This window comes from Syngnathoides biaculeatus, chromosome 18 (genome assembly GCF_019802595.1).
Source record: "Syngnathoides biaculeatus isolate LvHL_M chromosome 18, ASM1980259v1, whole genome shotgun sequence".
NCBI lineage: Eukaryota > Metazoa > Chordata > Actinopteri > Syngnathiformes > Syngnathidae > Syngnathoides > Syngnathoides biaculeatus.
In genome coordinates this window covers 3,603,263-3,629,960 of record NC_084657.1, presented here as the reverse complement: position 1 = coordinate 3,629,960, position 26,698 = coordinate 3,603,263, and the positions used below count along the sequence as shown (strand labels likewise).

The 26,698-nt window shown below is 40.7% G+C and overlaps 1 protein-coding gene across 3 annotated transcripts in view; it reads left to right on the top strand.

Annotated features, from left to right (window-relative positions):
* med13a (mediator complex subunit 13a) overlaps positions 1 to 26,698 on the top strand; it is a 103,612-nt gene that overhangs the window by 29,683 nt on the left and 47,231 nt on the right. For all 3 annotated transcript variants that reach the window (XM_061802645.1, XM_061802646.1, XM_061802644.1), the window contains exon 3: positions 9,062 to 9,230. In XM_061802645.1, coding sequence (XP_061658629.1) covers positions 9,062 to 9,230 — 169 coding nt within the window. The remainder of the gene's footprint in view (positions 1 to 9,061; positions 9,231 to 26,698) is intronic.

Genomic DNA, 26,698 nt, shown 5'->3' with positions numbered 1-26,698 from the left:
TTTTTACCCTTATTACACTTTTAAAGTCTTTTTAAAATGTACTCTGCTTAAATGACATGAAGAGCAGCCCATGTGGAAATTGGGACCGCACCTCACATGGTCCTTTCAGTTTCGTGAGTGAAAATAATTTTGGGAATCCAGAATTAATCGCGGTGATGTTTTTAACTACAGATCGGTAGTTCTAAAAAATGAAGCTATACTGTTTTTTACTTGCATTTGTTCTTGTCGATATTGTTAGGAGTGTATGCGTGACCTGTTTGTCAGGCTAGGTTTTTTGCTATTTGTGAATGTATTTCATAAAGCTTGAATGTGGCTTGTGTTTGGAATAGTGGCTTTCAGGTCATGTTGTATTCTCGAGCAATTTGGTGACTAACCAAATGTATTAGTTGAGATTTTGGTCATGTTTCTTCTTATGCTAAGAATAAAGAGCCCAGTTAACCTAATATGAGTCAATGCTGCCACATAAAAATTGTAAGTGTATCGGAGATGTGTTGGTGAGTCACTGCACTACACTGACCTATAAAACAAACCAAAAAACTCATCGATGCACTGAATCCGCAATAATAGTGGGGGGTATTCAGCCTCATCAACTTGTGGTTGCCTTCCACCAGATTCTTGTTATAATTCAAAATACACTAAACAGTGTTTTGCAAATAATTCATAAGCAAAACAGTGTAAAAAGGATTCCGCTATCTACTCATTTATTTTGGCCGCAACAGGCTTAGAACAAACTTTGCAGCAGCTGTTTTTTTTTTTTTTTTCTCATTCTGTGATGCTGCAAACACAAACCAATTCCAAATGACTGACCAACTGTGCCTATTCTCTAAAGTGGGTTCTCTCTCTCCCCCAATATCATCAGTGTCCTGTACTGTAAACAGTGTTGGTCAGCCGTGACACGATTCTCTTGGTTGTTTGGGGGGGGGGGGGAATTGTCCAGATTTAAAAAGATCAATTAATCAATATATTCACGTAATTGGTTAGCCCAATATCAGAGAACAGTTTTTTTAGGGCGAATCTCTTCCTTGTGAACCACCCTATGTGGTTCCCTTTTTTTGTCCTCTTGTTCCAGCTCCCTGTCTCCTGCTCTTTGATAGATCTCTCTTGACTGGCATAGCGCTGAGACTCGGCCATGCATGCTGTGCCGGCCCATGGGTGCAGTCTCCCTCCTCACTGTCTCTCTGTCCCTTCTCTGCTCAGGAAATAGTCATTAATTAGTGATGCAGGCTTTGTACAGCTGTGCTTGTTCTTTCTCCCCACTTGCAGATAAAGACGAAATGGAGGATAGGACAAACCTTGTGGCCAACCTTGGTAGAATCCCCACGAGCGCGCTCGATCACAAAGCATTTATCTTGCTGTTTAACGATCGTTGCGCTAAGTGCTTATACATGCATGTATATGAAATAATGTGGATGGATCACCTGACATCGACCACCTCTTAAAAATATTTCCCAAAGCTCTTTTCACATTCTATAACTAATGGATACACACCATTTTGTGATGGACTCAAGAAATTGTGATGTCTGCCAAATTCTGCTTTATGTAATGAGCAAGTTGTGCTTTGTGTGTCCTTGCGTGTGGTACAATAGGTGGCGGTGTTTTGAACAGAGCTGCTGTGCATCCGCTTAAGAGCTTTTATAAAGGTCACTTCATCTGGGCCTGCGACACAGGAGGCAGTGTCATAAAACTCCCCCAGCCATCAGCTTGGCCAATAAATCTTTGTCTCAATGAGGCCACTTATCTTGAGGAACACAACATGCCATCAAAAAGGCAGCAAGAGTTTTTAGCCTCAGATACTCATGAAATAAATCTACATTTTTAAATGATGCGTCATGTACGTTTCCCACCACTACTACTGTGACTAATATTAATAACTAAAAATGGCAGTACTTTTGCTCAAATTAAAGCAGAATTTTTTTCTGGCCTCACAAAGAACTACATTTCATAATTATTAGCACTTAATCATTTCTTGAATAGAACAAAACCACCAAAATTAAACTACATTTGTTCCCTGATTAACATTTGTGTTGTCACGTGTAAACAACATTTCCATCCCAGGACCTGTTTCAGTCATAAAACTCTTACAAAGTGAAGTTTATTATGTACCGTCATTTTTCAAAAATAATGTACAAATTTTTCCAAAAATATTTTCAAAAAGGTAACAGAGCGCATTATATTTAGGTACACATATTTGTTGTTACTGCACCAAAGACCAGAAACGACTGCCCTTGAATTTGTTTTAACTTAAACCAAGACATAAAATGTCGACTACAATGGCGAGTTGTGCAGCTGCTTTTAAAAGAAATTCCTAACCCTACTTCATGACAAACTGGGTCTCTTGCAAACTTATGAAGGGTAAATCCATCCCCCCGAGTGTTCAAGCAATGTCCAGCATTGCAACGAGCCAGCATTTTGGCTAACACGAAAGATCAACGAGCTACCTTCCTGGAGGTAAAACTAATAGAAACAAACGAGTCCACTTGAGGGGTGTCCTGCCATGTACGTCACTTCCTGCTTTTTCTCGAAAATAAATCCCTCTAGAGGATTTTCATGGCAGGAGTTACAAAAAGGTGTATATGTCAAAATCACGTTTTGTGGTGAAAATACGCATGGGTCCATGTCGGCTGATGTTTTTTCATTAATAACATAGTAAAAATCATGCATTTCATGACAGTGGCACTTTAAAAATATTAAAATCTCGTTTTATGCCCAAATATTTAATGCAAAAATGTTTAAGTCAAACAGTGTTAAATGTTTATTTAAGACTGTTATATGTGTTATCAACAGTATTAATAAAATGTTATGCTATCGTTTAGCATTTATTTTAGTTGGTGTAGGGATTCCATTCTGACAATTAGAGGGACCACGACAAGCGTGTCCTGTCCCAAGATTATAATACAGCTACATCAGCACGTGCACAATGATTATTATTAATGATTCTTGTACAGAGTTTTTTGAAAAACAATACAAGTACAAACCCAACAAAATGTAAATACAGATAATTCCCAATATTTTGAGCATATGGGTAGCAGCAAATTGGTGGTGCGCATTGTACATTGGTAAAAGCGTTTTCCTGATTTTTCTAGGTCAACTTTAGGGGTGCATATTATCCTTCAGGATGCATTCTTTTTCTTCTTTTCCTTTCGGCTTGTCGCGTTAGCGGTTGCCACACCGTGTCATCTTTTTCCATCTCAGCCTATCTCGTGCATCTTCTTCTCGAACACTCACTGTCCTCATCTAACCTTTCTTTGGTCTTCCTCTCGCTCTTTTGCCTGGCATCTCCATCCTCAGCACTCTTCTACCAATATACTCACTCTCTCGGCTCTGGACACGTCCAAACCATCAAAGTCTGCTCTCTCGAACCTCGTCAGCAAAACATCCAACTTTGGCTATCCCTCTAATGAGCTCATTTCTAATCCTATCCAACTTGTTCACTCCAAGCGAGAACCTCAGCAATTTCTGCTACCTCCAGTTCTGCTTCCCCTTTGTCTCTTCAGTGCCACCGTCTGTAATCCGTACATCATGGCCGGCCTCACCACTGTTTTATAAACTTTGCCCTTCATCCTAGTGGAGACTCTTCTGTCGCATAGAATACCAGGACTTCAGGACGCATTATACTCGAGAAATTACGGTATATAGCCCTTTATCACAAAATAGTGTCAAAACACTTCACAAGCCCACATCCTCTGGTCTAAAACCCCATCCGGGCAATGAAAAACTCCCAGAATCCCTAATTGTTGGGGGGAGGGGAGAGTGGGGGTGAAGCCTTGGTAAGAAACCACAGATGATGGGATCCCCCTTGCAGGATGATCAGACTAGCTACCTGGTAAAGATAGGTAGATCAATCAATATAGATAGATTATAGTTGCATAGTATAACTCTCACTCCGCACCGCTTATGCTGCTCCATCTCTCGCTTCTGGAATTCCTCTGTCGTCAGCTCCTCCTCAGCTCCGTAGCTTCAAAATAATTTTCACTGCCTTCGCTGGTGTTTTCGACTTGATGGGTTCCTTCTGCTTGAGAATTGTACATATTGAAATACAGTAGCTCTGATTATGAGTGTACCCCTAAGAAAATGTAGAAGCAGACTCGGCGGTCGAGTTTGTACCAGAGCAACAGCTAGTTGTCAGAGTATTCGGTGTGTGCTGCCGAAGGGTTGAATAAGAAGCGACTAAAACCCAGTGATGACTCCTTTTCCTCATTGCCCTTTACTGAGGGCATTACAATATTGCTAACATAGAACGGTCATAACTCTTTGCCAAGACGTTCACTCATACACCGTTTTTGTGTTTTCTATTATTACACATGCATCGACGTCATCCTCTTCTTCTCGCCGCTTCCCTTAGCAATTGGTTTCCCGGGCTGCAGGGATGAAAATTCACTTGTACTAAAAACAAAATAACAAAATGCTAGCACATCTGCACAGAGATGCCACTGCGGGCCGGCGCACAAACGGAAAGACCTAGTGAAGCTCGGAAAGCTGAGCAGAACCTTTGCATTTCAGCATCTTAACAATCGCGGCGCCATCTACAGCAGTCATTTGTACGTCAAATCCTGGCTCGCAAAGCAAAAAACTGTCCGGGCAGCTGGTTGTACAGTACCTCGAAAAACTCCTATGTAAAGTTACTCGTACTCATTGGCTGTCAGTAGTACCTCAGAAGGGATGTGCGGGCTGATATCTTGTTGATTTTTTTTTTTTTTTTATTTTATTTATTTTTTTTTTCCCTCTATACTTGCCTCCAAGGTATCTTGTAAAACCAGCTGTTAATTCACTCAAAGCAAAGTAACCTTTTTTATGTATAATCAATCAAAAGTTAATTTTTCTTTGAAATTGACTGTTTGATACGGTTGAGAATCTATCTTGAAACACCTTACAAATCAGACAACACAGATTGATGAAAAGAAACTTTTATTTTCTACATTAACCACATATTATTCATCTTATGTATCAAATAGATACAAATGTTTTTAAAAACATTTGCATGTTATTATAGAATATTTATTTCATTTTTTTCATGTCCTGCTCGCACCCTTTATTGGACAGCCGCCACTGAATTAATCACCATTGATTGTTGCATTGTGGTTGCCGTACTTGGGCATTCTCTTTTATTTTTAATGATACACCATTTATTAATCTATTAAAAATCATTTACCAGCCTCCTAGGACTCCAGAGAGCCACCAGTGGTTTTTTAGGCATTTGTGTTTTTGATACAAACTACAAAATCATTGTCGAAAGAGGCTTAAATAATGCTGCTCTGATCCTACGTGTATGGATGTATTCTTTTATTATTGTGATGATCAATGGATTGTTTATGAGACCGATAAATTAAAGTTGCCTTTTCGGCATGTCACCCTTCTTACTTCACAGTTCAGTAGACGTTGTATTTTTCTAGTATTATTTTAGTATGTTTTCAGGGCTGTCGAAATTCGTAAGGCTTCAAATGTAGCGCTGCTTGACACTGACACAGGTAACACGATATTTTCATCATTGACATTTTGAAATATTTTAACTAATGATGCATTACAGTGGCAAGGCACAGTTGCAGTTAATAATTCAGGACATTTTGATTAATGTGGCTAGGCCTTCCTTTGTGCACACTAAGCTGACACGAAGAGTGGGTTACTGTGCTCATGCAGGGACAGCATTCTTGAATGCTCATGTTTGTTGGAGACATGACGCAAAAGACAGCAAATCCTGTCAGATGTGAGCAATGGCTTTTCCAGCAGCCAAGTCAATGCAGCCTGTTTCTCCTTGTGATATGCTTCTTGGGATAATGTAGTCATTCCCACCACTTGGACCATAGACTCTCATGAATACTCTTCTATATAATGCAAACTAAGTATAATTTTCACCCTCAAAATGGAACATTATTATTTGCAATTGAAGCACATATTTAAATTACACTTTGGAGATACAATTCATACCATAATTATGTTTCATGTTATGCTCCTGCTTACATGTTACTCAAAAATGTGTTATTTTGCTTTTTTGGTTATGAAGGCAAATACGTTTCGGCATCCGTTGGTTTTGCTGTGAAAAATCTCAATAGCAGCAGCGCTGGCTGAAGAGAACCAACTGACTGAAATCACACAGGCGTTCTTTTCACTTCATTACTTACCTCCAGCGATTTAATCAAAACGTAACGAGCAACACAGTGCACATGTAGATTCATGCCACAGTTATGTGACAGAGTACAATACAGTTGTTCTCATCATTATAATTTTTTGCATTACTTGTATAATATCTTTAGAAATAAATAGAAATGTACCAGACCTTTTTCATCGATCAAATATTTTGGATTGAGATCAGAAAGCATTGCTAGCCATTTAAAGGGCTCCATATTAGGCCAAACCAACTTTTTATAGAATTTGGAATTTAATATTGTCTCTATAGTGGCTCTGAAAATGTGAAATATGAATTTAAAAAAATGCATGGATTCCCGAGTTCCAGATGGTTCTCTGCTGAGAGGTCTGAAATTGTCATTCAAATTTCTTGAGCATATACGTCATTAGCGAAGGTCTCCACCTTCCCTTTCTGCTCCCGAGCCAGTGCTGTCAACGTAAGAAACACTTGTGCTCTCAGAAGTGGGTCTTCTGAACAGAGGCAACCAATCAGAGGAAAGTGGGCTGTATAAGCCAAATATGGACAAAGCAGATAGAAGACAGCAGTACCTCTCAGAGGCCTTTTCTGGACACTTGTAAGACAAAGCCTAGGCTTTTTTTGAACATTTTTAATACTAAGTCCATGTTAGAGAGTCACTCGATGGACGTCTAAATAGAAAATGTACGTTTAAAACAATAACTTTTTTCCTTTACAAAAATTGCTTTGCTTTTGGATATGTGGTTTGGGTCTTTGTCTATCTGAATGACCCAGTCTTCGCTTCAAACCAAGCTTTCTTACACTCAGGAGAGACATAAACATGTAAAATCTCGTGACAATTTTTTTTAGTTAATAAATCCTGTGATACAGTCGAGGGATTCAGTCCCAGATATAGCAAAGCAGCCCGACACCATTTTGGATCCTCATCCATTCTTGTGTGTTGACAGGGTGTTCTTTTCCTTAAAGGCTTCATGCATGCTGTTTGTGTGCATTGCTAAAATGCTGTTTTTGGTTCAACTGTCCATAGAATATTGTTTATCCTTTTCCCTTTTGTATCAAACACAAGTTCTCCATAGAAAACTGTTTCACTTCATTTATTTTCTTTTGGCCATATTCCTTCCTTACTTCTACTTTCTGAATGCCAATAACGGTGTGCATGACTGGAAGTAACTCATGCAGGCTGTATGTAGAGATGAGCAATATATCACGCTCATTGATGGTGATTCATTATACACATAACATAACCAGAAATTGGATACATTGAGGGGGAAAAAATGCTACCATCTGCAATGAGAACAAAGGGTAGAAAGTGGAGGAATTGAAACTTCCACAGCCTAAAAGCAGGAAGCAGCAGGTTTCTACTCGAGCTTCCTGTCTTTTGTCACAGTGAGTGCACTCCTTGGATTTTCATGGCTTGCTTGATATGACTTTCAAATTTCACTTAAGACATGGCTCACTGCTTTGCATTTTCAAGAAATGGTTTGTTTAGGGATCCAGTCTCAAGTGTGTGGTCCTTGGAAAAGTTGTGGCCCTATCATCAGATTGCCCCTGAGCAACCTTTTCATGATTTGCCTACTGTTCATATTTATTTGCTGTCCAAAATCCCATCTTGTCTGTGATTTACTGTACATTTGTCAGAAAATAATTTCAGTGCTTTAAAATGTCGCACTACTACTATTGAATCACACACAGCTCTGCTCTCGTTTTGACGTCACCGCCGTCTCACCGTTGTGACGTCCCCAAAGTGCCTTTCTTCGTTGCATCACATTGTTTAAGGACATATAGCATCAAGTATTAAAAGCAAAACAAGAGAGCAAATATGACATAACTTTATGTACAATTAATCCAACAGTTCTGACGGTGTAACTGAGATTTTTATCTTTGAGAAAAACATGTTGTCTTTGTTTTTCCTTCTGCTTCAAAATCCCCCTGTACAAGGACATAACCCATTCAACGCAATTGCTAAACTTGACAGCTTGTACCATATTAACGCACGCATCTGAGGCTCTAACGCTTTTGAAATTTTTAAAACCAACCTTTGCTTGCCAAAAAACCTTGTCCTCAATGGGGTGAATCCCGCCTTGCACCTTGAGGTTCGTCAGCACTTTCTTCATCTTCTTCATCGTCTCATCGTCACCGGGCAATTTTTCTGCAATTTTCTGTCCACAGTTCGTTTCGAACAACCTCCTATTTTGTGGAGTCACTACACATTTTGCTTCCTTATTTAGTTATTGAGGCGGTTTTACGGATGTTTACCACAATCTTCTTTATGTAGCGCTCCGATGATTCATTCACGCCACAATGGCGCTATTAAAACGTAACTTCTGACGTTTTTGATCATATCCAAAAGTTTTACTTTTTTGCCAATCATCATCATCTTCCTCTTCTTCTTGGGCATTTTGGAAGAAGCTTTTGCGTCAGCACACCACTTTGACGGCATTGTGAACCAGAGAGCTTGTCTCACACACAGTCAATAGCGTAGAAAATGGCGGATAGGAAAAACAAATGATAGGGTGTAATGGAAGTTGATGGGTGAGGGTTTGATGATGTGCAGCCAATCAGCTCATGAGATGAATACACACATGCTCTCATTGGTTGATGTCGCACCGGGGACCAATCACTCACCTTGTACCAATGCGTCTTCCAGTAATACAGTACGTACTGTATGCACATCTGGCTTTTTTTTGGGGGGATGGGGGGTGAAAAAAACACGATGCACTGAAACCGGAATAGGTAAAGTGTAAAGTAGAGAGGGATTACTGTACTTGGAGAACAAAATCTGCAAATATGCAAGGCCGTGAACGGTGTACCGGGAGTGGGCAAGCGCATGCTGTATTTGCAAAATGTTTTAATGCGGTCTGAACATGTACCTCATTTACTCTTTTACATATGATGTTTTTTTAAATGGCCTCAGAAAATGCCAAAGTAAATGTCTCCACTCACTGTTTGCTTCTCTCCCCCCAGCTGAGGATGATGGACTCTGGGAGAACGGTCTTTCCTACGAGTGCCGTACGCTGCTGTTCAAAGCCATCCACAACTTGCTGGAGCGCTGCCTCATGAATCGTAGCTTTGTGCGCATCGGCAAGTGGTTTGTCAAGCCCTATGAGAAGGATGAGAAGCACATCAATAAGAGGTTAGCGTCAGCATACTGCTGTTTTTATTTTATATTTGTTATTGGGCTCTGATGTGGTCTGATGCAGCTCAGTGGGTTGTGCAAGGTTTTAGATGACACAAGGCTAACAGATTTATTGCCCTTGTTTTAGGTTAAGATGCCAAGTATGTACTCTGCTTCAATCTAAGCATACAGTGATCTTTTTTCAGTTTTATAAATGACCACATTTTATGCCATTTTAAAAGAGCAGCATTAATACAGCTGCTCGTTCATGCAAAAAATAAACCATTATTTAATTCCTAAAGTGTCTGAGATCACTCGTACCTTTTTGGTTATCAGTCGTGTGCACATTATGTTGCTTACCTGCAAGTTGTGGTGCAATAAATCTTTCGTGAAAGTAATATCACTATGTTACATATTTATGTGTTTATTTTTATCTAATTTGGGCTTCCAACTCATAAACTCCACAAAATCATCCATCCATTTTCTTAGCCCCTTCTCCTCACTAGGGTCGCGGGGACTGCTGGAGCCTAGTCCAGCTGTCAACGGGCAGGAGGCGGGGTATATCTTGAACTGGTTGCCAGCCAATCGGAGGGCACATAGAGACAAACAACAGTCACACTCACAATCACACCTAGGAGCAATTTAGAGTGTCCAATTAATGTTGCATGTTTTTGGGATGTGGGAGGAAACCGGAGTGCCTGGAGAAAACCCACGCAGGCACACTGAGAACATGCAAACTCCACACAGGCGGGTCTGGGATTGAACCCCAGGAACTCAGAACTGTGAGGCCAACGGTTTGCCAGCTAGGCCAACCGTGCCGCCTTCACAAATTAAAAAAAATACTGTGAAGAAATCAGCCCAAATTTTGGAGGCCATGTTTTAAACGGCGTGTCACACACTAATCGTCTACTAAACGCAAAGCGTCTGTGTAGGTATTTTCAGGTATTGTTAAGTTGCTTCATTTTTATTCAGTTGTCTCATTTGGGTTCAATATGGGGAAGACTGTACGGTTGACATTTGGTCAGAAGACCATCAGTGATACCCTCCAAAGGATGATGGGTAAGATACATAAATTCATAACGAAGGAGACTTGCTGTTCACAGTGTGCTGTGCCCAACCACATCAATGAAAAGTCTTGTACAAGGTCACTATGTGCTGGGAAAAGATGCACCAGCAAGAGAGAGGACTTTGACCTTCATTGGATTATCAAGCGCAAGATTAAAGAATGTAGCTGGGATAGAGTGGAATGAGGCAGGAGTCACAGCTTCAAAAACCACCCCATTCAAGCTTTAACCACTTGTTGAAAGGTTGACAGCGACAGTATTTTTTTCTGTTCCAGTGCTTTTATTGGCTGCACGTGAAACACAAGTTTTGGAAGAGGGAAATAGTCTTAAATAAAAGGCCCAACAGAGGACTTGTCAAAGGATGAGGTGCTCAGATTAGTGAGTGCAAGTCTTTCCCTTGACCCAGGTTTTGACAACACACCCATAGTTACAGTGAAGAAGTTCTCCCACTAAGAAATCATGGAGGGGGTCTGAAATTTTCATCGTAGGTGCATGTCCCTTGTGAGAGAGGTAATCTAAAAAGAAAAATCCAGATATCACAATGTATCATTTTTTTTAAGCAATTTGTGATACAGCTGCAAATAAGTATTTGAACACCTGTCTATCAGCTAGAATTCTGATCCTCAAAGACCTGTTAGTCCGCCTTTAAAAGTCCACCTCCACTCCATGTATTATCCTGAATCAGATGCACCTGTGTGAGGTCGTTAGCTGCATGAAGACACCTGTCCGCCCCATGCAATCATTACGACGCAAACTTGTAACATGGCCAAGACCAAAGAGCTGTCCAAAGACACCAGAGACAAAATTGTACAACTCCACACGACTGCAATTGCCTGGCAACCAGTTCAGTGTGTACCCTGCCTCCTGCCTGTTGACAGCTGGGATAGGCTCCAGCACTCCTGCGACCCTTTTGAGAATAAGCAGCAAAGAAAATGGATGGATGGATAATGCTAAGCAGAACTAGCTGCAACATTTTGTGACTCATCTGTTACATTGCACAACAAATAGATACTTGTCCCAGCCAAGAGGCAAAAGCGAACGCTTTCCTGTACTGTGGGACACTCTCTCACTGTCTGTTTGTCTCTCTTCAACTCTCCATGTCTCTCTTTCTCTCACCCACCCCACCCCCTTATACTGTCTCAGGAAAACTGGACAGGTTATAAATAGTGGCGCAACCACCCTGTATTTTATTTGCTGTCACGATTGTTGTTCTGTTTCCTTTTCCGTGTTTCACCCACACTGGAATTTTAACAGACACCAGATCTTCTTTGGAGTTTTTAGATTTTTGCCTTTACGTCCTCAAATGAGAACTCACTTTGGTGGAGTTCATTTAATATTGTGGTCAGGATAAAGTGCCTTCATTATTAAGATGCAAAAAATATGTAACATACTACTGTGATAGAGGTTTCAATCTACTGCATGTATCTTTCACTACTTTGCAAAGTAAAAATAGACTACGATTTGGGTTGGGTTGCTCAGTTGGCATCTGCCGATGGAGAACGCTGAAAAGGCTCCCAACCCCCCTTAATCATCAAAAGTCTCCAGTTGGTTGTGGCTGGAGTCAGCTGACAGTGTTCATAACCTCAACCCTGGACTCAGCCTGTTTTGAAATGCTTACATCTTCCCTCACCCAGAGGCCCCGTAGCTCAGTGGTTAGAGCACTGGTTTGGCCCAGCACCAGGCTTCTTTATCTTGTAGTGTACTGTACTGTATATGCTGTATACTGTACACTTAACAGTGACTCTATTTGTACTGATTAAATATTATGAGGAAGTTTTTGCTCTTTCTGGCTCCCATTTAGAATGAGAGGAAACAGTCCATCCAATAGTATGTGCTTACAAGTGAGTGTCTTCTTTGTCTGGTATGTAGTGTCTCCAAGTAGTGCAACCTGGTTGTTACAGAGAAGCTCCAAGGTAGACTGGCTTTGGAAAATAGCAGGAGAGATAGAAAGAGAGGGAGAGCTGGGGAGAAGGAACGGACAAGGGAGAGCTCATTTTAGTTGTCATGGCAGCAGAGAAATGCACGCTGGGATCACATGTTTCCAAGGTGAAGGGAGATGCTTGCTCTCTATTGGTCATAGTCGACTCGTCAACTTGTTCCTAATTGGCTGTGTTTCCAAAAACTAGTACAGTGTTACATCCAGCCGTCTTTGATGTCTCGATTTTGATCAGGACAAAGGGATATCATTTTGTCTGCTTGATGTGCTGTGTATTTAAAGTAGCAGCTACAGGATTTTCTCTTACAACACTACAATAATGAGTGTTAGATTTTAGCTGTTGTTTGAACAAAAATGTTCCTTTCACCTGATTGAATCATGTTCTACGTGTATTAACACAAGTGTAACTGTTATGTTTCTTTAAGCATTGTTGTGTCCAGTGTTGGAAGCCAAGTGTGTGTGTGTGTGTGTGTGTGTGTGTGTGTGTGTGTGTGTGGTGTGTGTGTGTGTCCCAGTGCACTGTTCCAGGCGGAAGCGGCAAGCAGCACTCCTGTTAAGTAGGACAGTGCGGGATAAAGGGCCACTGCCTCCAGTCTGGGGCTAAAGCGCTAAATTTATCCTGCCGTGCTCTGAGCGCAAGACAAACACACAGGGAGATGGGCATATAAGCATGTGTGTGTCAACAAGCAGCATGCAGTCGACAACAAAAGGCAACAAGAACCAAGGAATTACATGCTTCAAAACAATCGCAATATGTAGTCATCCAGGAAAGGATAAAATATCTTTACACCCAGATATTTCCTGGAATTCATTAGTCTTTCCAGCAACAGGACATATGACTTGCAGCTCTGGATATACAAGTATACAGTGGGTACAGAAAGTCTTGAGACCCCCTTAAATTTGTCACTTTGTTATATTGCAGCCATTTTCTAAAATAATTTATTCCAATTGCTATTTATATTGCTATAAATGTACACACACTTACAGAAACAATAGAATTGTTGAAATCTTTGTAGATTTGTTAAAAAAGAAAAAAACTGAAACATCACACAGACCCTTTGCTCAGTATTTAGTACAGGGGTGGGCAAAATTCAGCCCGCAGGCCAGATCCGGCCCTTTGACCATTCAATTCGGCCCGTCAAAGATTGGTACAGAATTGCCTGAATTATTTCAGAATCGTGATTACATTCATTTGACCTTGTCTGAAATGCCAAATGGTGCTCCCAAGTTGTGCTGTAATGTCCACTGGTTCTACCAGGTGGTAGGCCAAGTGATACTTTGAGCTGACCTGGCTGTTCCGTTTCTACCCTGCTTCAGATCTGAACACTCCAACCACTGAGTCAACCAAAGATAAATGCCAACAGTGAAAGCTGAGTAGTATTTCTGCCACTTTAGAAAAAAAGACAAAATGCCGAAATTACCCCAAGATATTTATTTATCTTTTTGTTCCTCGTATTGTTAGCAGTAGCCTGGTGGTCAACACGGACCCATTTTAGCATTTACATCCCTACATTTCCTCCGTTTCCTCAATGTTCCCCTCTTCTTTCCTCCCAATTCCTCAGTGGCTGTCAGGCACTGTAGTTTTTCCCTTTTCCGAACGTGACAATCACTATTCCTGGTAAAGCATTATAAACTAAATGCATTACGCCAAAATGTCTGCCATTTTGTATGACGAGCAATGTAACTCGTTACTTTATCAAGCAAAGTAATCAGATTACGGTATTGATGAACCCGCTAATAGTTACTATTGAGTCAATCATTTGTAGCAAGCAATCATTTCTAGCTGATGACTTGAACAAGGAGCAGCCCATCTGTCTGGGAGCATTTTACCAAATAGGTCACTTGCACAACTTCAGAGCAAGTGCATTGTGGGTAAGATTTTTTTTGTGTGTCGGCCATTTTGGGAGGTTGTAAACAGTTCTTAAAGTTTGTCTACATACCAGCATCGCGTTCATTGTATCTGCATTTTCTATGGCGTTTTCCAAGTATTTCGAGGATCTGTCGGCTGATCTGAAACCCTACTACAGGCAGAAAATCAGTTGATGTGAGGATCTGGACCCGTACAGTCTATCGAAGGCTGATTTTGCGACTGAAAAATGTTCGCCGAGAGTGGAATACCCCGACATTGTGAACTACTTGGTGCTTACAACCAACAGCCTAACTAACCAACAGATGAAGGCCTACAAGTCCTTGGAGGCTTACAATTACTTTGTAAGCGGGTGGATTCAGTGTCCTCTGCAAAACGTTGTCTGAAGAAAAGGTTTTAATTGTTGCCCGAGTAAGTAACTTGTAATCACCCGGGACAGAGTGCGTAACTCACTGTTGTTGTTGTTGTTGTTGTTTCTGCTTAGCCATTATGGCCTTTTCAGGTCCGACAAATCGGACCGATTAGGGAAAAAGATCTAAGACAAATAAATATTACACCATCTTTTAAATTTATTTGAAGGAGCATTAAGTAATGTGACAATAATTAAAATGTACAAGGTGTAAATTACTAAGTACTAACAAATTATAGCGTGAATGTCTGAATGTAGCCCTAATAGTAATACTGGCCCTAATACAACAGTAGCGGCTTTCTATTTGTTCACATTTGCCTTACTCAAATGTCAGCATATAGAAAGCCGCTACTCTTGTATTAGGGCTAGCGTGAATGATGCCCTGGTAAGTGGTAGGTGCTACATGCATACTCGTGTTGTTTTCAATATATATACGGTATATTTCCTTCTTAGAAATAATTTGACGTTTACAGACAGTAAACAGACAGCAAACGCACAACACACATTCATACTTTTGTATCCTAAACTGTAGATGAAAAGCCTGTCACTGGCGGCCGATTTGGATGTACATGTACATGTAGACCTATCAAACACAGTTAGTCTTGTAATATAAAGCACAACAAACAACACATACCTGAAAAAATAGCGGTAGGAGGATATGGTCAAAGTGCAATACTAGGCTTAAACTTACCACTTATGAAGTGATCGCTGCACACACGACTTGAAACTGTGGGACGAGTGAGATCTGCACGCGAGATATTACTGAGCCACTTCGCTTGCCGTTTGCTCGACATTTCTTCTGTTTGGGGTCCTTGGTGCGTAATTATTTTCGGAAATCGGAAAAACCGTCTGTTCCCTTCTTTGCTGAACTTGTTATAGCAGCCAATAACACAACACGTGTGCACCATCGTCTCAGAAGTCAAAAAGCGTCTTATATAATCTAATGTAACCAGCGAAATGAGACCTCCCAATGTGGCGGCCAGAAAAAATTCGAAACGGATGTGACGTCACCTGCAAGTCACCCATAGGTAAACCACTTCCCTTATATTGCATTAAAGAAAATGACTTGAGTTCAATGTTTACTATACAATCCGCAGTGAAAGGTGCAGTAAATACGAAAGTACAAAGAAATTATAAAATTAAAACTATAATATATATGTATTATAATATTAAAAATGTGACTATTTTTGTCATATATGGAAGGACTGACTCACGGAAGGACTTACATTACTTTAATCTTATTTACAATTAAAAGTGAGAGCTTTCAACTTCGTCTGGGGTCCGAACTGCTTGTGAGTTGGTTCAATGCACTATTGCTGACGTTCACGTAAGTGCCTGCGTCTTACTGTCACACACATATGCGCACACCCCCCCAGCCCCCACACAGACATCATGTTGCCTTACTCCACCAGTGACATTTTACATGGGGCACCCGCGGCAGCAATAGATTCATTTTTGAAGACTGTATATTGATTTTAAGTTTGAATAGAAATTTCATACCTGTACCAGAGAGAAAAGATGTCTGCCAACACATTGACTTGTGAGTTGTTTGAAAATGTTGTTTAATTACAAAAAAGATTTGTTCCACATAAACATCAAAGTCACGTAATTTTCAGCAATTGTGTTAGCGGCTCCCCAGTCTGTGTTAATGTTTGTCTCTTTTTGGGTGTGACCGGAGTGTTTTGGATTCTGAGATGCTGTTGGTATTACCTCCATTTCTGTAGTGATGTGCTGCAGGTATGATATTCTCCAAGAGGAAAGGATTCCTCTTCTTTCCATAGATCTCTCTGCCTTCCAGCTTTAATCTGACATGTGTAAAGAGGCTCTCCCACATTTGTGGCTGAGGGAAATCATTTCCAAGTAATCAAGATTTGTGTGTGTATGTGTGTTAAAAACCTGCTGGCCTTAAGAGTTTTAGCTTATTTGTTTTCTCCAGCAACCGATCTCTTGCGTAAACGGTTTGTAGAGAAAGAAGCAGGCACGTCTCTCGTGGCTTTGTGTGTCTGTGTTTGTGCTATGTTGGCATTACAGTGGTCAAGTGGCTCGACAGTAGGGGAGGTTATATAATCTTGGACAGGTGCCCCCATTAAGCCTGCATATGTTTTGTCTTAGTACATGCAAGCATTTTTAGTTTTTAATATTAAAGGACAGTTTTTACATTGTGTTGGAGCAATTCCAAACATAGATCTAAGCTGCGAGCAGCAGACAAATGTGGTAAGGTGCAGGAAACTGGCGCATCATGATCAGTGTTGTTTGCAAATATACATTTCTGCCACCAACGGGTGCCTGTGAATCCCTGTACGGGATCTTCTTTTCTCCAAATCTATATGGCATTGCTTGAGTGTCGTGTTTTGACAATTCATCAGACTTTGCTGCGCTGCTTCGCTATAAATTGTTCACAATATATAGCTTCATTCATACCTGGTTCAAATTTGGTTGTCTGACAAGTTTGAACGACCCATGTCTTTTTCTGGCACTGGATTTGAAATATTTTTGGTGGGTACGCACATGACAGACATGCCTACAAGATGTTGCAAAGTGAAATTGACTGGCTTTCTGGGCTGTAATTTTGTGGGAAAGGCTGCAAATTGTGATTAAATGGACTCAAAAATAATCATGACCCAAAAAAAACCCCTTCAATTTCAAAAGAGCTAACAAATATCTGTAGGTTTTATAGTCCTTACTCTTTTTCGCCAGTTTCTTGTCTAAAGTTTAATATATTGTAATTCTATAAGCCATTTTAGTAGCAGAAACATGTTTTTTTTTTACCATGCTGTACCAGAGCCTGTATCATCACCACACAATTGGTGAAAGTAATATTTCTTTACCTCAGATGTGATATCAAGCAAACAACAGATATCCATGATCACGTCAGACCACAGCTGTGTGTTCTCATGCAAAACGTCAAGAGGTGGAGGCCTGGCTCTTTCCAGACCAAGTGACTTGTAGTTGTTGTGTGGAAGTGGTCTTCATCTCAACGGAAGCACCACACTTGCTGCGGACACACCAAGCCCGACAAACATTTCAGGAATGTCACAGCTCTGCAGTCTTCTTGTTTTTTCCTCCCTTATTTTAATGTCCCCGTCCCCCATTGTCTGTCTACACAAGAGGCTCTCTTGACTTTTATTCACTTGACAAGTTTCACATTGCCCTTGCAACTGGAATCTCCTCACAATGTTAGACATTTATAGCCAACAGATAACACTACTACACCCATAACCATACTGATCACAACTCCCCTTGAGGCTTGTATAAATGGTTCACATTAGCAAACAAAAATCATATTTGGTTTTAGCATCCCGAGAATACAAGCATCTCGTGCCTCAAATGGCCAAGAAAGCACCATGTAGGTGGTGACTCGGAAAAATGGCACTCATTTGGCAGTAGATCAGTGATCCCATGGGACAGAAAATTTAAAGGGTTTTCATTTTATCGCAGCTTATACAATGGATTGTTTGATTCAGATGCTTCGTTGCTCCAGGTTTACTTGAACAAATGCTTATGTTGCAACACCACACCACAAATCCACCCACTGTTAGGCTTTTAAACTAAAAGGTCACATTATTTCTCATAGAAGTACTTTTATTCAGCAATTAGGTTCTTTTTAGCTCTCGTGACAAGGCCCTAACAGAGCCTTATAAAATAAAATTTTGTAAAGACTTTTCTTTAAACACCCTGTGATACACTGAATGGGAACACATTTACCAATGTTGATTGTACCACATTATAGAAAACACTTCGGAAAGGACTTTAGTAATTGATTTATCTAAAATTGGTTGTTGATTACTTGCATCTTAAAGCAATTAAAACAAAAAAGAAACACAACTGGGCTGTTTACTGTCTTAATTACATTGAACAATAATATCAATGCAATGCTTATTTTTGGAAAATACTGGCACTTATTGATTCAGGAATGTTGTAATTGATATCCGCGGTTTGTGTCTCAGCACTGCATCAAAAGTGCTAACAATATTTCAATAATATTTTGTCGAACCCACCCAAAGAAATGCATTTCATCATTGTTAGTTGTAACACTCCAAATTGTCCAAATTTTGTCAATTTTTTTTTTTTTTTTTCACAAGTCACAGGCCTTGCTCCATACTTAGGTCTGTTATTTTTAGAAAATGACCAAGATGTCGCCCTGTAACTGACTGAGTTCAGGGTGTAGTCCACCTTTCGCTCCAGCTCTCCTGGGACCCTTGCGATGATAACTGACTTGGAAAATGGATGGATGAAATGTTTACTTTACCAACAGTCTTGTGTATTTAAAAATGGCTTGATCTCCTCGACGTTCCAATGTTAATGAGCCAACAACAAGAAGCCATTTTTCTCCCCTGAGAAATGATGGTTTTGAAGATGTGAGGATTCCACCCAACAGCAGCGAAAAATTTAAAATATCCAATCCACACAATTATTTTTTTGGGGTACATCTGCAATGTGAGTGATTTGGAACTTTTGTGGAAATGCTGCCCACATTTCAGATCAAATAAGACATCAAAAGGCCTTTTCTCTGGACTGCCAAGCAACTGAAGGGGGGAATATGCACGTCGTTTTTTTATATTAACAGAGGCTTTTTTAACTTGGGTTGGTCTTCTGCCACACAGCAGCGTATCCGTGTGACAATGATGGTGGCTGTCAGCCCCATTCAGCCTCTCTGATGTCTTGCTGCCGCCCTTTGCCACCTCATTTCCATGACTTGCCAGCTGACAGAAAATCTACCCAGCTTCCCATCTTTTTGCACTTCTCCAAACACTTACTGGAATATCATATACTGTATTCTATCCTTGTTGGGTTGAGAGCCACTAATCATTTGTATTCAAGATTGTGTGACTTTAGGAGTTGACTGTGGTTATTGCCATATATATTTTGGACTGTGTATTATTAATTTAAAGTTCACATAAAAGACTAAGTTGTAGTTAGGACTTCTTGAAGCACAGTAGCCTCAGTGTGTCACTGACTCAAGGGCCTTTATATACTGCAGTGTTCATGGTGGAAGCAATGTTTTTTTCTTTAGAGTTCTTGAATGAGTTCATGGGACCCCTAGGACACGTGAAGTATGATTGAATTACTTATGAGAAGAAGGGAAATGTTTAGAATGCCACTGCAATGGGACAGATATATCCATCACTCTGCTTCTGGCTCTACCATAACTTGAGGTTTTGAAGGTGACATCAGGCAAAAAAAAAACTTGTCAAGTCAAGAAAAGGATTGCAATTCGTAGTTTTCTTCATCTATTTAGTGTAAAGGCAGAAAATCTGAATAAAATGTCAAGTCCATCATTATGCCTTTTCTTAACTTTACAAACCTTTTTAGATGCTTGTAACAATAATTCATCTCATTACAAATATTTAATGTCTGGATTTCTGAATCAGAATCATTTGCCAAGTATGCTAAAAACAAGGAATTTGTCTCAGAGTTGGAACTGTTCAAATACGACAACAAGCAGTCAATTGACAGAGAATACTTATACTTAAGACAAAAACAGTCACTGAGCAATTAAAGGTTACCAGTAATATGGGACTTTTTTTTTGATAGTTGATTTTTATTTATTTACTTGCTGGAATGTTTGTTTGCGACCTGTGTTTTCCCCCCATGGTTCACAATGGTCTTGCTGTATTGTAGTTTATTCTGCATATACTCGGGACTGAGCACATTTTCTTTGAACCCACCCACTTTTCAAGTGAGCAAAATTATTGGAACATGTGACTGATGGGGTTCTTTAGTTGCTTAGGTAGAACAATTATTTTTAGATTGATTGCTCAAACATTAGATAAGGTTGTTTTTGGCTTTGGGTTTCACCTGTGAAAACTGCATTTGCTGTTCAGCAAACACGAAGACCAAAGAGATGTCAAGGAGAAAAGCTAACAATTTTGAAACTGAGAGAAGAGGGGAAAATTGATCAGAGCTACTACATACACAAGTACGGACATGAGCCACAAAAGTTTTGAAACAAAGTTTTATGAAGTGTGGAAAAAGATAGGATCTGCTTATGATCCAAAACATACAAGTTAATCTGTGAAGCATGTTGGAGATAATGTCATGGTTGGACTTGCTTCTGGTGCAAGCTGATTAGTATTTGTTGTTTAGGTACCTTATGACGGTTACCATTTTGTCAGGCCATTTACAGAACAATGCATCCAAGCTAATCGGTAGAAGCTTCACTATGCAACAAGACGATCACCCAAAACACTCTGCTAACACAACAAAGGACTTCAACAGGAATTAAAAATAGAAGGTCTTAGACTGACCAAGTCAATCCCTGGACCTCAACCTAATACAGTATAAATTTTACCTCCTCCAGAGGAGACTGAATGGAGAAACCTCCAGAAACAAACCAAAACTAAAACAGGCTGGAATTAAGGTCTGGAAAAGCAAGAATGCGCCAGTGTGGCGAAGTCAGTGGGTTGTAGTCTGGATAAAATGATTAAAAGTAAGGGTTATGCCACAAATAACAAATGATATTCACTTAAAGGGAATTTAATGTCTGTTCCAATACTTTTGCTGGCTTCACACAAAATTTTCTCCATCCTGAGTTGTTGAACACATCTTGATGTAATAAAATGAAAGGTGGAGTTCTGAACTTTTGGTTCATGTTTGTCATTTGACCAGAAACCCAAATTTCTTCAGTATACTACAAAAAAAGGATTTAATCTTGAGGTGTGAATACTTTTGGAGGGGACTGTATATAATTGTGTGTATATATAGGATTGTCCACCGGTATTCAAAGGGATTACTTTTCTAAATCCTTTTGTTCATCTATAGGTGACACTGAAGTAAGAAGTGCTCGAGTGCCTAATAACATAGCCTTTTAATGCCTATAGGCTTTATTAGTCAGAAATTACACCATTGATGCAATAATTTTTTATATTAACACCACAGGTTGTGATATAATTATAATGTTGGCTAATTTCATGTGCATCTATGTATGCTAGCCAGGAATTTCAATGTGCGGGTTGTGTTTGCACCTCTACCTGAAGAGCCACAGATGGCAGCTTGCTCCCTCCGGCAATTTACTCTCACAGTCACATGTGAACGTGTTGTGTAAGGTATTCTGCGCCGGTGAAAGGAGAGTCGTAGACAGCATTTCTGTTGAGATCTGCAGAATACAACACATCCCATATTCCCATTGTTGTCTGGTTGTTTTCTTGCAGCCCTCAGTTCCACATCATGTTTTACTTTCATGCACATGCTGTGCAACGCACCAGTTTTATTACACATATATCAAGTGCTTTTAGAGTCTCATACTTTACACAAATTTGAGGCAGAAGGCCATTGACCTCATCCTTTTAACCTTTCTCCAGGTGGTAATGGTTGCAAGACTTAAACAGCAGTCAAAAGAGCCAGGTGTAATCTACTGCCCTGGCTGGAGCTGTCACATCACACCTCCTTTAAACAATGGTTCCATTTCTTGGTTGTACCGGCCTTATGGCTTAACAGTCCTTTCACAGCTCCAGCCCTCTACTTCTCCCCTGTTCATCACTGTTATGAGCTATAACTACCTGATGATGAAAAGAACAATTATTTTTCTGCCATTCCCACTTTGACCTGTGAATCCAAAGAAATGGTGCGATTTCATTGGTGTCATCAATGTCAGTGTCAAACTATGCATTAGCCGTATGTAATCTGATGATAAATTGTAGAGTTAAATGGTTTGTGCAAATGTAACAATCAGGGATAAGCAGCTCATTGTTCAAGCCCTTCATTGTTTCTTTTCCATAAAATGGGACTACTCCTCGTTGGTTAAAAACTTGCTCCAATTGAGGAAAGTCGTACCTTGCTGTAAACGAGCTTACCTTGATGTGAATTGGACAGGTGGCCATGCACCCTGCACAGGTTCATAATGATTAGATAAGTTTAAAGGAAAACCCGTGTGTTTTGAGCTCCACCAATGCTCATAAAAGTTGGGGATAAAATAAGATGATAGAGTAAGCTCATTGGATATACAGCTTCCTTCGAAGATAGGGTTGACTGAGCATTATGGACATGGTTAGGTGCCAAGGTATTTAGGAAAGAGGCAGGGAGTCGAAATCCCGCTCCATTACGTCAAGAATCACTAAAAGTCGTTTGGCCATCTGATACGGATGGCAGCTGGCTGCCCCCATTTAGAAGTATTGCAGTTAAACCAACTGGGAGGAAACTCATGGGAAGACCTAGAATAGGGGTGTCAAACTCATTCTAGCTCAGGTGCCACAAGGAGGAAAATCTACTAACAAAAGGGCCGGACCAGCAAATCATGGCCTATATATCATTATATACTTTATAATTTAAGAAGAAAAACTCAATTATTGCTCTCTTTGGTTTAATGGAGTTCCAAATAATACAAGCTCAACATTTCTCTCTGAACTTTGCCACCAAACCTGTTTTTTTTCCTGATCATTGAGGGGCGCACCATCTGGAGCCAGGCTGACAGGCCAAGACCAGTGCTACGAGTGCAGTGAAATTATCAGATGCTGTCGTTATATCTTTTATTTGCAACCTCTCCACAAACTCTCCGGTGTCGGTCAACATGTCATCATCTCCGCGGATTAAAATGGCCAGTTGTGCAATGTCTGTAATGTCGGTGCTTTCATCAATTGCAACTGAAAACACAACAATTGACTTTACTTTGTGCTCTAACTAGCTGTCCAAATCCACTGGAAAATCAGAAATCCCATCTGCAAACGTGTTTCTCGTCAAGATCATATTTGCAAAAGTCTGGTATCTTTCAGGGCACACAATCGGCGCTGCCTTCATCATGCATGCTTTTACAAACTCAGCCTCATTGAGCTAGCTAGCCTTTACAGCACTGATGTCTCTACTGTGAGTAAATGCAGACTGCTGTTTCTTCAGAGCTGCCAACAGTTCATGCACCTTCTTTTTTCTCGGCCGTCCTTGAAAGTTGTCGTATTTGTCGGCATGTATACTCAAATAGTGGCGACGAAGGTTATATTCTTTCAGCACTGCAACATGCTGTGAACACACCAAACATACAGTTTTCCCATTTATTTCTGTGAATAAGTTTCTTTCGGCTTGTCCCTTTCGGGGTCGCCACAACGTGTCATCTCAGATGAACGCACATATGTTTGGCACAATTTTTACGCCGGATGCCCTTCCTGACGCAACCCTTCTCAGGGAGTGGAGGCCCCAGTGGGATACGAACCCACAACCCCTGGTTTACCAAACCAGTGCTCTAACCACTGAGGTACGGGGCCTCTCCATTTATTTCTGTGAATAAATAGGAGAATAACCATTTTTCTTGGAACACGCTGCACTCTGAGTCAACTTTTCTCTTTTTTGCTAGATATATTGGGGTAGTGAGGGTGCCAATACACTAATTAAAAGTACTGTACCATAGAAGCTGTAATAAATAGCGCAGTCAGTACACGTAGCACCATAACTGCTTCCTGAGCATGCTTGAGCCAGAAACTAAATTCATGGACATATGTTCATGAATGGAACTGACTTCTAAACTTGGGTCAAAAGTGATGTCTCCTTCAATAATGCTGGCACTGCTTATAAGAGTAGATGAAAGTGTAACTGTAAGACTTCTTCCACCAGGTAGAGCACACTTCTTTCTCTACTTTGATTAATTACTGTATTGTAAAGCGTTCAGTCTGATATCTTGATTTAATGTCCAATTGTACATTTTTCATTATTTTAAAGGCAAAGTTTTTTTTATACAGTACTTTGTACGTAATGTATGCTCTTTCAGCAGGTTGAGTTACTGTATTAGTACTGCAGTAGATCTGCAAGTATATAACTCATCAACCTTGATTCCATCTAAAGATGGGTATTGTGAATGAATACACAGAAATACACATCGTATATAAATGAAAGACAAAGAAGAGGAGGAAACCGGATCCAGCGTCAGAAGAAAAAGAGGAATGCACAGAGCCTACAACTGAGGGTAGGGACTTTGAATGTTGGGACTATGACAGGAAAAGCTCAAGAGTTGGTTGACATGATGATTAGGAGAAAGGTTGATATTCTGTGCATCCAAGATGGCAGGTGGAAAGGTAGTAAGGCTAGAAGTTTAGGAGCAAGGTTTAAATTATTCTACCACGGAGTAGATGGGAAGAGAAATGAAGTAGGGGTTATTTTAAAGGAAGAGCTGAATGTCTTGGAGGTGAAAAGAGTATCAGATCGAGTGATGAGACTAAAATTTGAAATTGAGGGTGTTATGTATAATGTGGTTAGCGGCTATGCCCCACAGGTAGGATGTGACCTAGAGTTGAAAGAGAAATTCTGGAAGGAACTAGATGAAGTAGTTCTGAGCATCTCAGACAGCGAGAGAGTTGTGATTGGTGCAGATTGTAATGGACATATTGGTAAAGGAAACAGGGGCGATGAAGAAGTGATGGGTAAGTACGGCATCCAGAAAAGGAACTTTGTGGGACAGATGGTGGTGGACTTTGCAAAAAGGATGGAGATGGCTGGAGTGAACACTTATTTCCAGAAGAGGGGGGAACATATAGTGACCTACAAGAGCGGAGGTAGAAGCACGCAGGTGGATTATATTTTGTGCAGACGATGTAATCTGAAGGAGGTTACTGACTGTAAAGTAGTGGTAGGGGAGAGTGTAGCTCGACAGCAAAAGAAGGTAGTGTGTAGGATGACTCTGGTGGTGGGTAGGAAGATTAAGAAGACAAAGGTAGAGCAGAGAACCATGTGGTGGAAGCTGAGAAAGGAAGAATGTTGTGCTGCCTTCCGGAAAGAGGTGAGAAAGGCTCTCGATGGACAACCGAAGCTCCCGGAAGACTGGACGACGACAGCCAAGGTGATCAGAGAGTCAGGCAGGAGAGTACTTGGTGTGTCATCTGGTAGGAAAGGGGAGAAGGAGACTTGGTGGTGGAACCCCAAAATACAGGGAGTCATACAAGGAAAGAGATTAGCGAAGAAGAAGTGGGATACTGAGAGGAGTGAGGAGAGGCGAAAGGAGTACAACGAGATGCGACGTAGGGCAAAGGTAGAGGTGGAAAAGGCTAAACAAGAGGCATATGAAGACATGTACACCAGGTTGGACACGAAAGAGGGAGAAAAGGATCTCTACAGGTTGGCCAGACAGAGGGATGGAGATGGGAAGGATGTGCAGCAAGTAAAGGTGATTAAGGATAGTGATGGAAATGTGCTGACTGGTGCCAGTAGTGTGCTAAATAGATGGAAAGAATACTTTGACAAGTTGATGAATGAAGAAAATGAGAGAGAAGGAAGAGTTGAAGAGGCAAGAGTGAAGGACCAGGAAGTGGAAATGATTACTAAGGGGGAAGTCAGAAAGGCACTACAAAGGATGAAAAATGGAAAGGTAGTTGGTCCTGATGGCATACCGGTTGAGGTATGGAAGCAATTTGGAGAGGTGGCTGTGGAGTTTTTGACCAACTTATTCAACAGAATACTAGCGGGTGAAAAGATGCCTGAAGAATGGAGGAAAAGTGTTTTCGTTCCCATTTTTAAGAACAAAGGGGATGTTCAGAGCTGTGGGAACTATAGAGGAATAAAGTTGATGAGCCACACAATGAAGTTCTGGGAAAGAGTAGTGGAGGCTAGACTCAGGACAGAAGTCCGTATCTGCGAGCAACAGTATGGTTTCATGCCTAGAAAGAGTACCACAGATGCATTATTTGCCTTGAGGATGCTCGTGGAAAAGTACAGAGAAGGTCAGAAGGAGCTACATTGTGTCTTTGTGGATCTAGAGAAAGCCTATGACAGAGTACCATGAGAGGAACTGTGGTACTGCATGCGTAAGTCTGGTGTGGCAGAGAAGTATGTTTAAAATAGTACAGGACATGTATGATGGCAGCAGAACAATGGTGCGGTGTGCCTTAGGTGTGATAGAGGAATTTAAGGTGGAGGTGGGACTGCATCAGGGATCAGCTCTGAGCCCCTTCCTGTTTGCAGTGGTAATGGATAGGCTGACAGATGAGGTTAGACTGAAATCCCCTTTGACCATGATGTTCGCAGATGATATTGTCATATGCAGTGAAAGCAGGGAGCATGCAGAGGAACAATTGGAAAGATGGAGACATGCACTGAAAAGGAGAGGAATGAAGATAAGCCGAAGTAAATCAGAATATATGTGCGTGAATGAGAAAAGTAGAGGGGGAAGAGTGAGGCTACAGGGAGAAGAGATAGCGAGGGTGGAGGACTTCAAATACTTGGGGTCAACAATACAGAGCAACGGTGAGTGTGGTCAGGAAGTGAAGAAACGGGTCCAAGCAGGTTGGAACAGCTGGC